Source organism: Rutidosis leptorrhynchoides, chromosome 4, assembly GCF_046630445.1.
Source record: "Rutidosis leptorrhynchoides isolate AG116_Rl617_1_P2 chromosome 4, CSIRO_AGI_Rlap_v1, whole genome shotgun sequence".
Lineage (NCBI taxonomy): Eukaryota > Viridiplantae > Streptophyta > Magnoliopsida > Asterales > Asteraceae > Rutidosis > Rutidosis leptorrhynchoides.
Genome location: NC_092336.1, coordinates 596,059,660 through 596,076,584, shown reverse-complemented (window position 1 = coordinate 596,076,584; position 16,925 = coordinate 596,059,660). Strand labels below are relative to the sequence as shown.

General features: G+C 31.7%; 1 protein-coding gene across 2 annotated transcripts; it reads left to right on the top strand.

Moving 5' to 3' along the window:
- Positions 1 to 2,259: 2,259 nt before the first annotated feature.
- LOC139845644 (serine/threonine protein phosphatase 2A 55 kDa regulatory subunit B beta isoform-like) lies at positions 2,260 to 11,212 on the top strand. Of its 2 annotated transcripts, XM_071835911.1 has the most exons (14): positions 2,260 to 2,680; positions 6,088 to 6,191; positions 6,356 to 6,454; positions 6,599 to 6,718; positions 6,904 to 7,110; positions 7,440 to 7,531; positions 8,406 to 8,524; positions 8,801 to 8,924; positions 9,108 to 9,231; positions 9,948 to 10,016; positions 10,110 to 10,201; positions 10,283 to 10,360; positions 10,439 to 10,506; positions 10,712 to 11,212. In XM_071835911.1, exons 1-14 carry the CDS (start codon positions 2,563 to 2,565, stop codon positions 10,849 to 10,851), a joined length of 1,554 nt encoding a protein of 517 aa, XP_071692012.1. In that variant the 5' UTR covers positions 2,260 to 2,562; the 3' UTR covers positions 10,852 to 11,212. The 2 variants fall into 2 exon arrangements, with proteins under 2 accessions (XP_071692012.1, XP_071692013.1); XM_071835912.1 differs by lacking the exons at positions 2,260 to 2,680; positions 6,088 to 6,191 and having other exon boundaries at positions 6,374 to 6,454; positions 6,552 to 6,718.
- Positions 11,213 to 16,925: the final 5,713 nt, after the last annotated feature.

The following is a 16,925-nucleotide window of genomic DNA, read 5'->3' as shown; positions in this document are numbered from 1 at the left end:
TGACCACGTGGTTGACAAGGTCCTCTTTGCAAATAAAGTCTCAGATTTCATCTCTTTGATTAGGGTCATAGTTTAATATTTTTTTTTCTATTTGCGGGATCCTAAGGAAGATCAGTTATATCAATTTCTTTTGGCATTGAAGGAATAGAGTTAGATCTTGAAATTTTATTGGAAATTTTGCGCTTGAAGGAATAGAGTTAGATCTTGAAATTTTATTGGAAATTTTGCGCTTGAAGGTTCTCATTCATTAGATGATTTTCTTTTTACAAAATTATCTAGGGTGTCTTGCATCTCTATATAATCAACATTAAATGGAACGTACAAATAAGTAACATAAACAATTCATGATATGATGATAGTATCAAGTAATGAAGTAAACTAGGATTATCAAACATTGAAAGTAAATTAAGCATAAAACCTAAAAAATAATAAACCCTAAAATTTTAGATACCAAAAAAGAAAAAGAAAATGTAACCGATATATTATTACCTGAATTGAAATTATACACTTGATTGAGAATGGACGGCTCCTTCGCTGACGATGATCGAGCTTGAGAAAAGTATTAGTATTATTATATGAATTAATGAATTAATGAGAATTAATGAATATAATAATATGAATAAAAGTATAAAAGTCTAGGCAATTGGTTACTTTATTTTGCAAACTTCCGTGAAACCAAGTCACCACTCACCAACGATTTGTATTACTCCCTATTAAAATAACAATTGGGCTACATAGACTAATAAACAATTGTGCTGTGTTTTTCAATCCAATTACCAAATGAAAAGTAGTGTACTAAATTTTGTTGAGTGGGTCGTGAGTGGGGTTTTAATTAAACTGGAAATCTGGGATGGATGGGAATGTGGGGTTGGGGTCAATTCATAAGAAACTACAAATTATATCTATAAATTATATATAATACTAGCTTAGCTTTTTTTTTTTTTTTTCCTATGGTGTCATTGGACCGCATAACCTTATATGTCCCTCCGCCACTGGATATATATATATATATATATATATATATATATATATATATATATATATATATATATATATATAACAGTTTGACACATTTTTTGGCGACTGTTAATAATAAAATTATTGTTTGTAGTTTTTTTCTCTCGATAATGATGATATAAATACTAAGATTCACATGTTTCAATTTGAAATCAATCTAGTGTTGAAAAGGGTACCAATAGATTACAGTTGATGTTTTAGTGGAGAAAATCATATTATGCAAATTGTTATAGTTATAGTTATAGTTATAGTTAATGATATTATAGCAGACGTAAAAATGTATAATTTTTTATAGTTAAAGGACGATCAATATAATTTTTTAGAAATAATGACCATTGATAATTGATATCGATACTTTGATATAACAATAGGGACTAGCCATATAATTACTCTAAATTGTATATATATTCATATGGAAATTTGATGAACAGTAAATTCCAATTGAATTTCAACTTCGAAATCGGAATTTTTTGAAGGATTAAGTATTAACCATCGTAAACATAAATCAAGTGCAAGAACGCAGTAGTGATTAATTGTGTATATTCTTAAACAAGGAGGTCTGGGTTCGAGTCCCCCTTTTTTTTTTTTTTTTACTTTTCACCTTTTAATTCCCCTTTTTCTTTAGTTTTTCAAAATGCACCCTTAATGTTTGATATTTTTAAATCAACCTTATCATTCTCATTATTTTGATTTTAACTTTTTTTAATCTAATCTTTCATATAATACTCATATGACTTTTTTTTTATTTCTTATCACTTTTTTATTATTTATTTAAATTCTTTTTTTACTCTTTTTATTTACAATTTTTTTCTATACCCACACTTTACTATTAAATAACAAAAAAATTATGTGATTTTAACTATTTTATTTATTTATTTGAAGCATATTTCTATTTGATTTTGTTAGGATTATTAATGTTTAAATATTTAATTTAAAACATAAGTTGTGTACAACGAAAGCTAACTAGTTTACAATTTAAAACATAAGTTGTGTACAACGAAAGATAACTAATTTACGTTATATAAAAAAAATAAGGGGTCCGCCGCTGCGACGCGCGGCTGGCGCCAAAACTTTTTAATATAATATTATAAATAAAATAAACTACTATTTAATTAAAATTTAATTAATTTGGAGATTTAAATTTAATAAAATAAAAGCTACAAATAAAAATTAATTAAAATAAAAAAATGAAGTAAAAACACGGTAAAAGGGTTTGGTCCTTCCCCGACTACAAACCAAAAAAAGAAAAAGAAAAAAAGAGGCAGTGTGTTCACGAACAACATTCAGAAAAAAAATAAAATCTCAAATCAATCAATAAACGAGTCATCGATTTGCATGATCAACGATGGTGCTGATGCTCATAAATCTCTAATCAAACCTTCAAATGCTACATTATCACAGATAACGATCCAGAAACTACGATTCAACGGAAATGCTAATTGGAAAAAAGCGATCCGGTGATACGGTCGTGATTTGATTATATATTATAGAGATTTATATATTTGCATACCGTTCGGTTATTATTTAAAGGAAAAATTAGAAGAAATGAACGGTGGTGATGGAGGAGATGTTACGGCAGCTCCGGCGGGTCCACCACCGCCGCTTGACTGGAAATTCTCTCAGGTGTTTGGCGAACGCACCGCCGGTGAAGAAGTACAAGAAGGTAAATTAGGTTTTATTTGCGTTACATATATAAGTTGTTTATTGTTAGCATGTGGATCCGCTTGTTAGGGTTTGGATGAGTTCCTGTACTCCTGTATGATCTGTTTATTAGATCGATGCATTAATGATTCATGTTAGATATCGGAAACTTGAATATTTGACTGAATTGTTTATTTGTAGATTACACTCTCACATGTACACTAATTTAGCTGTGATTGTACATATACAGAAGTAGTGTTTTATGTAATTGAGTACAGTACTGGTATACATGCATACATCACCAGATATATGCAGTTTATTATAGGAAGAGTTATGAGACTAGATAGATAGTTATATACTTGAATTCATATGTTATTATAGAAAGTTGTTCGAAGATGGTTATGTCAACTGACGACGAAATATTGTTCCCATATAGTGATATTGTCATATACTTCTGATGTTATATGGTCTTATTGATAGGTTTGTGTGCTCCTATATAATAGTAACACTTTTTCTATGATTAGAATGTTTTGGAAACTTGTTTATAAGTTTTATTACGTAGTTACTGCATTTGTTGCAATGACGTTATTGTGTTGACATATATATGGAGGCATTTTAGTTGCTTCCAAATTTATTGAAGTCGAAACGTGGAATTAGTTGGTTAAAAGCACATATTTACATCTTTTCGACGTGGTTGACTAAATACTGAATCAAAAGTCAATATAATTTCCTCGTGCTCGACTGTGAACAGTTTTTTTTGTCACTCGACACTCTTAATAAGGAAATTCTGAAAATTAACATGACAAACCATTGTTATAAGAGAATTACTAGTTTCTCGTGTTTAAATTTGGTTGAAATTCAATTTACACCCTTATGTTAAGTTCATAAGGAGGTGGCTTTTACTACGATAGTACTCTTTTTGTCACCCATTATAGATTTATATTGGTCTGATATACCAAAGGCATCCTGGCTCAGCTGGTATAACTATCCATCAACTTCAATGTTGATATCTAGTGTTTCTTTTCGAATATCGGAATATGTTATCCAAATAGCAAAGTTTTTCATAATAGATTTCCAAAATGTAAGAGCGAGCAAATTGAATGATAAGGCTCATTAATGCAGCTATATTTGAATGACAACAGTGGTTTGATGTTAGCAGACGTAGGCAAGCAAGAATATCTTCTACAAATTAATTAGTTTTTTCTTAGTGCACATTGTAACCCACTTTTAAATCTTGGAAATCTCCCAGTCTTGCTAATAGACTTGAAAACCTTCTTTGGGGTCACTCTGCTGTCTTGTAGTGCCGTTCTGCATCTTTAATCCCATGATGCTATATGATTTCTGAAATAAAAGCCAGTATATCATTTGTAACTAATCTTTATACCTTAAGCAAGCACAAGGTTGGAGAACTCGGATCTTAGGGAGATCTCTTTTGGACATTTTTGGGGAGGTCTTGGCATCCCGGGGAGATCTTGGACGTTGACTTGCGTTGACTTTTTAGTTTTTTAATGTGTGTGTGTGTGTGTATATATATATATATATATATATGTGTGTGTGTGTGTGTGTGTGTGTGTATATATATATATATATATATATATATATATATATATATATATATATATTTAATCAAGAGGGAAGCACTTTTTTTGGGGGGAAGTAATTTTTTTTCGTTTTTTGAAAAAACTTTGTTCACGAACATTATAGATAAGATGAAAATATGAACATTTAAAAAAGACACTTTGTGATGAATGTCATTATTTTGGCGGGAAAACGCTCGAAGAAAAAAAATAAAAACATTCAATGCGTTGAATGTTTTGCTGCTGAGTTTTTTTTTAAGGGGTTAGAAATTAGGGTTTAGAAATTATGGGGTTAGAAATTAGGGTTTTGGGTTTAGAAATTAGGGTTTTGGGTTTAGAAATTAGGGTTTATGGTTTAGAAATTAGGGTTTAGATTGAATATTTTAACACGAACGGTTTAGAGTTTAGGGTTTTGGGTTGAGGGTTTACGGAGTAAACCCGAAAACCCAAAACCCAAAACCCTAAACTCTAAATCGGGCTAAATTCGAAAAAAACACTTCACACAAGATGAAAACAAAACGATGCAAATAAACTCGGCAGCAAAACATTCGATGCATTGAATGTTTTAATTTTTTTATTCGAGCGTTTTCCCGCCAAAATAATGACATTTATCACAAAGTGTCTTTTTTAAATGTTCATATTTTCATCTAATCTATAATGTTCGTGAACAAAGTTTTTTCAACAAACGAAAAAATGAAAAAAAATAATTTGCTTCCCCCTTCCCCCTAAAAAAGTGCTTTCCTCTTGATTATGACCCTATATATATATATATATATATGTATGTATATTATTTATATACAAATTCAACGAGATTTTACAAGAAAATTCGAGAAATGAGCGAGAAAATTTGAGAAATTACGAGATTTTACGAGAAAATCCGAGAAATGAGCGAGAAAATCCGAGAAATTGTGGCTTTGACCAAGTTTGAGCCCGATGATCGAGAAATCTCGCTAGCTGTATATCTCGTCTCGGCTTCCTTCCAAAAATGAGATCTCAGGGAGAAATAATGAGATTTACAACACTGAGCAAGCATCTTATCTCTGTGGTATCTGTCCAAATGCATTTTGTTGCTCTGTATACCACCATATTTCCCATTTTGTGGACAAGGTTGGGGACCTAAGACGGGCTGCAACAAGTAACTGAGAGTTGTGAATTGTCAGAAACATACTCCATTGTTTGTCATCTTCAATTGTTGGGTTGGAATCCGTGTGATGGTTCGAAAGTGCTTTCAAATATTCTTCGCATCCCCATACATTGTTTCCATTGTGACTTGGTCGTCAAAAGGGGCACTACTAGTGTTGTATACTTTTCATTGGAGCACACCTTTCGCTAGGAAGGGATCAGTTATGAGTACGAAATGCTTTTCACATACAAGTCGGATAGCGCGATAAGGCAGTTACACTCCTCCGCCTAAACTTTATCACGAGATGCAGTGCTTAAAAGCCTTTCTTTTTGGCTTACAGCTTACTTGAATTTTTTTTCTTCTTAAAGCCTATCTATATAGAGTATAGACAGACATAAATAGATTGTGTACTTCATGGCACACACAGATACCAACATCCCCTTGCTCTTTCAAAAATTGTTCATTAATTTTTTGGCTATGAAAATTTAACCTCTTGGAGGGTGTATTTGAAAAGGTTTAATTTCACGTGTACTGCAGTATCGAATGTCTATTTTAAGCAGCTGTCTAATTAGAATTATGGATCTTCACTTAATAATAGGAACAAATATAAACTCCTATTTAGCATGTATTCAATTATTTATCCACCTATTGATTTTACCGTCTTCTTCTATTTCATTAATTGTAATTGTGTGATTATATATCTGATCTATTTGTCATCTCTTCATACAGTTGATATCATCTCAGCAATCGAGTTTGATAAAAGTGGTGGTCACCTTGCAACTGGCGATCGTGGGGGCCGTGTGGTATTATTCGAGAGAACAGATACAAAGGAGGTCAGTAGGTTTTCATATAGGAATTTTCTGTTGATGTTCTTACCTTTAGATTTGTGTGTGTGTGTGTGTGTGTGTGTGTGTGTGACTGTGACTGTTGCAATTTCGAATTATGGTTTTCATATCCCTTTGATATTTATATTTACTGTGATTTGTATGTTATGTAGAATGGTGGTAAGCGAATGGATTTAGAGAAAACTGATTACCCAACAAGTAGACATCCAGAGTTTCGCTATAAAACTGAGTTCCAGAGCCATGAACCCGAGGTTTCTTTGAACTTTGAATTTTTCTATTTTTGTTGTTTTAATAACTTCTCTGTGCCAATGGTACACTTACCATTTTTTATTTTTCTTTTTCTTTTAGTTGATGGATATATATTTATCATAATGTATATCCAACTTTTCTTTCAGTTTGATTATCTGAAGAGTCTGGAAATTGAGGAGAAAATTAACAAAATTAAATGGTGCCAAACAGCCAATGGTGCCCTGTTCCTTTTATCAACTAATGATAAAACCATTAAATTCTGGAAGGTAACCTCTCTAATTTCCTGCCACCCAGTTGTATTTCTCTAACAGGTTCATGCATTTAGACATTAACTTATGTCTGATAGCACCTAATTTTTATATCTGATTACGTTCATATGAGGTGCTCTTTATATATTTGCTGCCCATTGTGGGTAAGTTCTGAGACTCGTTCTGTTTTGGGCTTTACACAGGTCCAAGAGAAGAAGGTCAAGAAAGTATCAAACATGAACATGGACACTTCGAAAGTTGCTGGAAAGAGCAATATAGCTAGTTCGAGTGTATCTTCCAGCCCTAATTCACATCTTTCAAATGGGGGACACAAAGACAAGTCTACTGGTAGTTTGAGCAATGACTTCAAATTTCCTCCTGCAGGCATCCCATCACTGCGTCTACCTGTGGTAATTTAACTAGACATATGCTGATGTTTTTTGCATAGTTTATTTATATCATTTTATTATATTAAATATTAAATAAATGCTCTCTCATGATATCTTTCAACTGATCTCTCGTATTCTAAATTGTCGTCCACTAGTGTTAGCACTGTAGGTAAATTCATTCGCAACGTTCTATAATCATGACCAACTACCATTAAATTTACCACAATTGTTTTTCATTAAAACAAACTCTCAGGGGTCACATTTTATTACTGTTGTATTATTATTGTTATTATTAATTATTTAACTAATTATTACCATTATCCTTTTATTAATTTTTTTTCCGTATGTAGGTGACTAGTTATGAGACAAACCTTGTTTCCAGATGTAGAAGGGTGTATGCTCACGCACATGACTACCATATTAACTCGATTTCAAATAACAGGTTTACAGTTATTTCTGGCTAATGCTTCACTATTCATAAATATCTGCTTTCGACTGCTTGAATCTTGTGTTGCAATATGGTCAATTGGTCATCATACACCTTGAAGAGATGCTTACCAGTTGCTATTACTTTCTACTATTTTTTGTAAGGTAGAGCTAGTCTACGTGTCACCTTAGTAGTCCAAGGCTTCCAAGGAATTTTCAATATCAAATTATTTTCAGTTGTGAGAATTGAATTTAAGTTTTGGTTATAGTCTTTGAAAAAACATGGTTCTTACTATCTGCTATCAAGTTTAGAGAGAATTAAGGGTTGCAATATTTTATTTTTGTAAGGCTTACAAATTACAAGTGGAAAGATAGTATAAGAGGATGTAATGCTTTAATCTTTTTCACACGTTAATGTTTAGCTTCGGTTTAGTTTGTTAAATACTTAAAAAATCAATAGTGCTAACCTTTTCCTTAAAAATAACGTGATAAAACATCATCTATCTCACATGCTGTTTTCTCAGAATATTTCTCCAAAACTTTGCAGGGTTCTTCTTATAGAAAATAGTAGTCTTTTATGTTAACAAAAATATATTTTTTTTATTGGTGTGGTAGTCGATATGGCAGTTATGAAATCTGTAAGTTCTGTTTTTCTTGTCTGAGTGACATTTGCACTTAGTTTAAATGCAATGCATAACCAGATATTTTGATGTCTTATTGAAGCAGCTTTTATCAATAACAATTTGGTGTGCTGCAATCATGTATGCAATTTCATTTCATATGTGCTTATATAGTTGTATAACTATGCATCTGGGTTTATATGTATTGTATGTACCCATTTAGGTAAATATACTCTTATGCCTCCTTATTTCTTCCTTCCTATACATCAGTGATGGCGAAACATTCATTTCAGCTGATGATCTACGGATAAACCTTTGGAATTTGGAAATTAGCAATCAGAGTTTCAACATTGTAGATGTCAAGCCTGCCAACATGGAAGATCTCACTGGTACAGTTTTTTAACAGTGATTAGATATACACTCAATTTAACTTGTCAAATGGGCAGAACGCTCTAAATGTGTTGACAGTTGTGCAATGTCTATTTATAATGTATAACCTTTTAGTCCCTTTTGTTGAAAGAGATTACGTTAATATTAGTTTTCTAATCATAATTAAAGTATACGTTATTTTTACACTTTTGGAATATTATTCTCTATTTCTCATCTATAAGCACGTTTAGTTTGCTTCCATGACTGTGAATCTTTTTTTTTTCTTTTTTTTGCAGAGGTGATCACTTCGGCTGAATTTCATCCTACTAATTGTAGCACACTAGCTTATAGTAGTTCAAAAGGTTCCATTCGTCTCATTGATTTACGTCAGTCCGCGCTATGTGATAAACACTCTAAATTGTAAGTGTTTCCGTCAAATTTATGCTTTTCTGAAACTTAGTTCTACATGTTATTTTTTCTGCTGCTTCTACATAGTATTCTGAAACAGCTTTAACAGAAATTTATGATTTTTATAGTTTGTGTCTAGATGCAATTTAGCCTTTAGTTATAATTAAAAGAAGCATTGATATACTCTTTTTTTAGGTTCGAAGAACATGAAGCACCTGGTTCAAGGTCATTCTTCACTGAGATAATAGCTTCTATTTCTGATATAAAGTTTGCAAGGGATGGGAGATATATACTCAGTCGTGACTACATGACCCTTAAGGTTTGTAACAGTTTCATCTTTTGTATGTTATCACGGATTTACTGTTCATGATTTTTATAATCTGTTGTTCTTTCGATCTGGACACCTATACAAGAAGACGAAAAAAATTGTTTGTTCCACTGTTCTGGAATATATTATAGGTTATTAATGGATGTTTGCTGTAAATATCCAATAGAGGTCTCTATCTGCACACATCTATGTATATTAGGTTGGTTTTACTTTGTATTACATCTCCAACGACTTATAAACATCAGCTTAATTTGAAATGTTTCAAATGGATTCAAAGTATTCTGAAGTGAATATAAATGCTTCTAACTTTCTGATTGCTTTATTTCAAGAAGTTAAATTTGTTGTTGCTCAAGTGTCACTACTGCATTTATACTTGATGTAATATCATATATTAGTGTAAAAACAGATATGTGTTTTTTTTATGCTATAGATCAAGTGATCAACCTAATCTGATGTATATCACAAAATGTCCATATTTGACTTGTTCGATCTACCCATTTTGTCATGTCTGCGGTGATTGCATGGTTTTATAATTTGTTTCAAATATGTGCCCCTTTTTTTACGTAGTCATACTGAAAAAGTATTGATTCCATTGATTAGCATTGCTAGGGTTTCCGTTATTTTGTCATTGAGGGGCCATTACATATACCTAATTATTAGGCTATTAGCCATAACACTTGTGGTGTTAATTTCTACGATTTGTGCAGCTATGGGACATCAACATGGACTCTGGTCCAGTTTCAACGTTCCAGGTGCATGAACATTTAAGACCCAGGGTATATACTTACACATTCACCTGTTTTATTACAAACTGTTAACTCTTAATTTTAATCTACATTGATTGATGTTGTTGAATTACTTATGTTCAGCTATGTGATCTCTATGAAAATGATTCAATCTTTGATAAATTCGAGTGCTGTCTCAGTGGTGATAGCCAGCGAGTGGCAACTGGCTCTTACAGGTAAAATACATTTCAGGTGGTTGTTATTAATCTTCTTATTCATCTTGTTCTCACTAACTTATTTGGTCAATATGATTACAGTAATTTATTTCGCGTGTTTGGTTGTGGTGCTGGCAATACAGAAGCTACAACCCTGGAAGCTAGCAAAAACCCAATGAGGTAGTTAAATAACTGTTTGCATAACAATATTATTTTTCTTTAGATGTGATTGATTGACATCTGTTATAAAAAATGTAGGAGACAAGTCCAGACCCCTTCAAGGCCTTCCAGATCCCTAAGCAGCATAACCCGTGTGGTCAGACGAGGTCAGCTGTCTTCTTTTATTTCATTTTGTACTAGTGGTGACAATTTTGACCCATTAGCTTATGAATGGGTCCTTATGTGGCTTGTGTTTATTCTCTAGTGGACCACGAAACAAATCAGTCAACACGTTGCCCAACTTTCTTATTTTGTCACCTCTATCTAATACAATTATAATTTATCGATTGTAAATGAAAAAAAAATGTATAGGAGGAGGAGAGAGCCCGGGGGTTGATGCAAATGGAAATTCATTTGATTTTACAACGAAGCTGCTCCATCTGGCGTGGCATCCTAGCGAAAACTCCATAGCCTGTGCTGCTGCTAACAGCTTGTACATGTATTATGCATGAAAGAGACGTGGGCCTGTACCGCTGTAACACATATTACTATATTCCGACTCACATGGATGGATACTTTTTTAGAGCAACTTAGCAGGCCAAAAATGCTAACACCAGAAACGGTTCAAAAGAGATCCACAGAAACAAACCGTATTTCTTTTATTTTTTGTTAAAAAATAACTGTTGTTTTTTCTTTTTGTGTTTTGGTTGAAGTGAGGAAGAAAGATTCAAAGTGTAGCTCTCCTACAACCTTAAGATATGTTACATTTAGGCTGGTAAGTTAAAGATGTAGTTTAGCTCTTTATGTGTTATGTTTATATATTAATGAAATATTAATTACTAAGTTATCATATACACTTGGTTACTTATTAAATTTCCCTTGCATTTCCACTTGTTTTTTTTTTTTACAAAATATATACAATTTAAAATGATAAACGTACTCCTAAATGTTACATTTAAGCATTAATTAATTTTATATTTATAATTAATTGTTATCATGAATATCACTAATACTTCAATTATATAAGGAAAGTTGATATTAAAAAACAAACATTTATGCTTTTCAATTAATACAACAAAATTTTAAAACTTAAATATAGTATGTTTAAACATAGCCTTAAGGTTACGTTTAACATTCTCCATAAATATAAAGATTAGTTCATTATTCTACATCATTGTCAATTTTCGTTGATATAACATTCATTTTGCTAGTCGTATCATTATTACTTTTTTTAGAGCATGCCAAGTGGATTCATTAGTAACATTTAAAACGCGGGACCCTGAAGTTCTTGTACTCCCCTCCGGTGTTCAATACTCATGAAAAAAAATAACCGTACCCGATGAAAAAAAAATCTAAACTCGACATTTTTGAAATGGGTACGGGCCAGGTCTGCGGGTCAAGGGTCGAGTATGTGAATGATTTTAAATTATTATACGGGTCCGGGTCAGGTACAACTTTTTATACAAATCCGATTAAACAACCCGTATACTAGAAAAATACTCAAATCCGTAAGACGACCCATTTAAATTTAAATAATAGATAACATGCATATATTATTTCATAATGCCTGTATATATTATCTCTATATACTATTTATAAAAGTTGCCTAGTACCCCTGTTGAGTTACCGTTTCATTTGGATTGAATTATCTCTATATACTATTTATAAAAGTTGCCTACTACTCCTGTTGATTTACTGTTTCAGTTGGGTTTGGATTGAATTGTCCTTTCACATAATTTTAAGGGTACTTTGGTCATTTTGTATCCTTTCTCAACCTCATGTTTATAGTTGCTAGGGTTTTTTTTATACCCCATTTCTAGACCTGGCAAAATGGACCCAAAGTCTTAAAAATGGATCCATTGGGTTTTTACTTGAAGACCCAAATGGGTCAAAGCACATAATATAACAAATATCTTAAAGACCCAAATGAGTCCAATCACAATACAAAAATTACTTGAACACCCAAATGGGTCCAAATGAGTTCACTTCAAAAGATTTGTTTTTCGGCGTGCGTTTTTCGGAGCGTGATTTCGGCGCGCCATTTAGGGGCGCGTTTTCGACGCGCGTTTTTCGGCGCGAGTTTTCGGCGCGCGGTTTTCTGCGAGCGTTTTCGGCGCGCGTTTTTCGGCGCGCGATTTCGGCGTGCGTTTTCGAGGCACGTTTTCGGCGCACATATTTGTCGCCCTTTTTCGGGGCGCGTTTTCGGGGCGCGTTTTTTGGCGCGCTTTTCGGTGTGCGTTTTCGTGGCGCGTTTTCTCCGCGCGTTTTCGGCGTGCGCTTCGGCGCACGTTTTCGTCGCCTGTTTTTGGCGCGCGTTTTTGGCGCTCAATTTCAGCGCGTTTTGGGCGCGCGGTTTTCGACGCGCGTTTTGTGCGTGCTTTTTTCGGCGCGTGTTTTCTACGCGCGATTTCGGCACGCGATTTCAGGGCGCGATTTCGGGGCGCGATTTCGGTGCCTATTTTCGGCGCGCGATTTTGGGGCGCGATTTCGGGGCGCGATTTCGGCGCGAGTGCGCGTTTTCGGGGCACATTTTCTGCGCGCGTTTTCGGCTCGCGTTTTCGGCGCGCGTTTTCGGAAGAGATACATCAAAAAATATAAACAAATTTTTTTTTATTAGCCTGACCCAACCGACCCGGGTCCCGACCCAACCCGACCCGGGTCTCGACCCAACCCGTTCGACCCATTTTAATTCTGACCCGTTTCGACCCATGACCTATTTCGACCCGAACCCATTTGATCTTTGACCCAACCTGACCCATCTCGACCCGTTTGCCAGGTATACCCATTTCAGTCTTTAACCTACCCATGATTTTGGCGGTGTATGGTTTCATCTAGCATCTGGCGATGGTTTTCATCCCTAGATGCCTAATGTCTCTGATGATTAATGGACAATTGCCACTTCATCGATGGTTGTTTTGGTTCGATTAATGGACAATTCCCTCTTCATCGATGGTTGTTGTGGTTCTTTTTCAGTGCGCGATGTTCGTTGCGCTTGATTTTGGGCATTCGTGTTTGCTTCTCTGATGGTTTCTTACCATTGGTGGTCGTTTATTAGGGGTTTGTTCTCATTGTTTGTAAAGACCCGTCTTAATCCATTCGGACGAAGTCCATATCGATTATAAACGATTCACAACAGTTGATTACATCGCGAGGTACTTGACCTCTATATAATATATTTTACAAACATTGCATTCGTTTTTGAAAAGACAAACTTCCATTACATCGAAAGTTGACAGCAGGCATACCATTTCATAATATATCTAACTATAATTGACTTAATAATAATCTTGATGAACGCAACGACTCGAAATGCAACGTCTTTTGAAATATGTCATGAATGACTCCAAGTAATATCTCTAAGATGAGCAAATACACAGCGGAAGATTTCTTTCATACCTGAGAATAAACATGCTTTAAAGTGTCAACCAAAAGGTTGGTGAGTTCATTAGTTTAACATAAATAATCATTTCATAATTTTAATAGACCACAAGATTTCATATTTCCATTTCCCATAAACATACGTCCCATGCATAGAGACAAAAATAATCATTCATGTGGATTGAACACCTGGTAACCGACATTCACAATATGCATATAAGAATATCCCCATCATTCCGGGATCCTCCTTCGGACATGATATAAATTTCGAAGTACTAAAGCATCCAGTACTTTGGATGGGGCTTGTTGGGTCCGATAGATCTATCTTTAGGATTCGCGTCAATTAGGGTGTCTGTTCCCTAATTCTTAGATTACCAGACTATAAAGGGGCATATTCGGTTTAATAATCCAGCCATAGAATGTAGTTTCATTTACTCGTGTCTATTTCGTAAAACAGTTATAAAAGCAGCGCATGTATTCTCAACCCAAAAATATAAAGGGTAAAAAGGCAAATGAAACTCACCATACTGTATTTTGTAGTAAAAATACATAAGACAACATCTAACAATGCAGGGTTGGACTCGGATTCACGAACCTATATCATTCATATATATATATTAAAACATATAATCGTAATTGAGTAATTATATATATATTTTGATATTAATTTTATACTTGTTATACTATATGTTATTTAGATAATTTAATATTTTTAGTTTATATGTTTTATGTAACTATTTCTTATCATTAATACTAAAAACTGTATATTAAGGTTTAGTATATATATTTGGGTAATAATTGATATAGTATTAACTAATATCTTTTTAATAATAAAAGTATAGCGTAATGTATTTTTATATAAAAGTATCCATTTATGATAATATTAATTGTTTGGGTGATGACAAAATATTAATTTTTAGTAAGAATGATAATAATAATAATAAGTTTAATAATAATAATACTAATGATTATATTAATAATAATAATGATAATATTTATAATAATACTTATGTTACTGATAATAATAATAATAATAATAGTACTAAAAGTGATACTAATACTAATATTAATCATAGTATTTATGTTCTCATGATAATACATATATTAGTCGTTAAAACAAATATAATATTAACAGTGATAAAAATAACAATATTCTTATTTATAGCTATAATAATAATAATGATAACTAATACTTGAATTATAACATTTATAATAATAAGTACATTAATAATGTTAATAATAATGATAATGGTTTTTACTACTTACAACTATGTTAATAATAATAATATGTGTTCGATTAGTAATAATATAATAATCATAGTATTAACAATAATAATAAAACTGATAATAATAATATCAATAATGATAGTAATAATAGGTTTTTTTTAATTGATATTACTTATAATAACAATGATAATAACACTCATAATGTTAATATTAGTGATAACCATAATCAACATAACAATAATAACATAATTAATAATAATAATAATAATAATAATAATAATAATAATAATAATAATAATAATAATAATAATAATAATAATAATAATAATAATAATAATAATAATAATAACAATAATATCAATAACACTACCTTATATGAAAAGCTTCCAAAAACAAAAGTGTCCATGCCCGGGCTCGAACCTACGACCTCCCATTCACTAAACATATGCCTAACCATCCGTCTGTTTTGATTTTTCTGTTTTAATACCCTGACTAGTTTATATATCCTATAGCTATCTGTTTCACTATTTCTTCTTCCTCTTCTCAACCTTAAACTCGACAGGGATTACTATCAACCATGAAAAAAAATGATTTCGGTTTTTGGATTTATAAACAATTGGAATGGCTCGGCTGATCAATTGGTTTACAGAAACATGAAAGGAAAAGGATAATATTAAAAAAAATACTCCTACAGCAGCTTCGCTGTAAAAGAAAAAAAAAAAATTCAATTTTGATATTGATCCGTTTTGAGACTTCGACACCTTCATGGAATACCTTCCAAATCTTCATCCTAACACTATAGAATTACCAATTGAACTTTAATCGTAACTGATTACTCAAATTCGTTCAAAGAAATTCGTTTGACTTTTTGTTTTAAGAATTTTGACTTCGAAATTCTCACTCGATATCACGAATTGAGTCTTGAGATTTTGAAGAAAGATTGAGTGCATGATTCCTAACAACAATACATTATTAGTTTTTGGAGTTTGGTTCGAATTCGAAGTATGAATAAATAGGTAGTACGAACAGAGACGAACTAGGTTTCTGTTTTCCTTTTCTGTTTTCTTTCGAATTTGCAGAAGGCAGATACAAGTAATATGAGTGTATAATGGATGTTAGAATCAGAATTAATCTTGTTTTGTTGTGAGGATTTAGTCGACCAGAGTTCACGAGCTGTATGGAAAAGATGGGGAAAAAAAATAAAGGCGTCAAAGATAAATACAGTTAGCCATCTGATCTCATTATTTATTTATTTATTTTTTTTATCTATTATAGATGTAATATATATTTAATAATATTTATTATAATTACATTAATAATAATAATAGTAATAATAGTTATAATAATAATAATAATAATAATATCAATTTAATACTAAATAAAATAGATATTATAAATTTTACATACAATAGATTAATGACTTTTTAGTTTATTATAAATATTTATAATATATATATATATATATATATATATATATATATATATATTTATATATTTGTATTAATATTAATAATGATAATAATAAGAGTAATAATAATAATATTAGTGAAATTGATAATAATATTATTATTAATAACAATTATAATAATAATACTAATTATATTAATATTGATAATAATATTAGTACATATAATATTTATTTATTTAATTCCATATCTATATAGTAATATTAATAACACTGGTAACGATGTTATTATTAAGATAATGACAACTGTTTTTAATATATTATATATTATAGGTTGTATTACATAACCTATATTGTATACTTAATATTTTTTTTTACATATATATATATCTATATACATTTTTCAATATACATATAATAATCATTATGTATAGAATGATGTAAATATATTATATATAACAACTTACAAATTTATATTTATAAATATTCGCTTTTACTTCGTTTAATACCAATCGGTTTGCAATTGAGTGTTACTATTGTTTACTAACTAACTTTGAAATCATATATATTTAATAT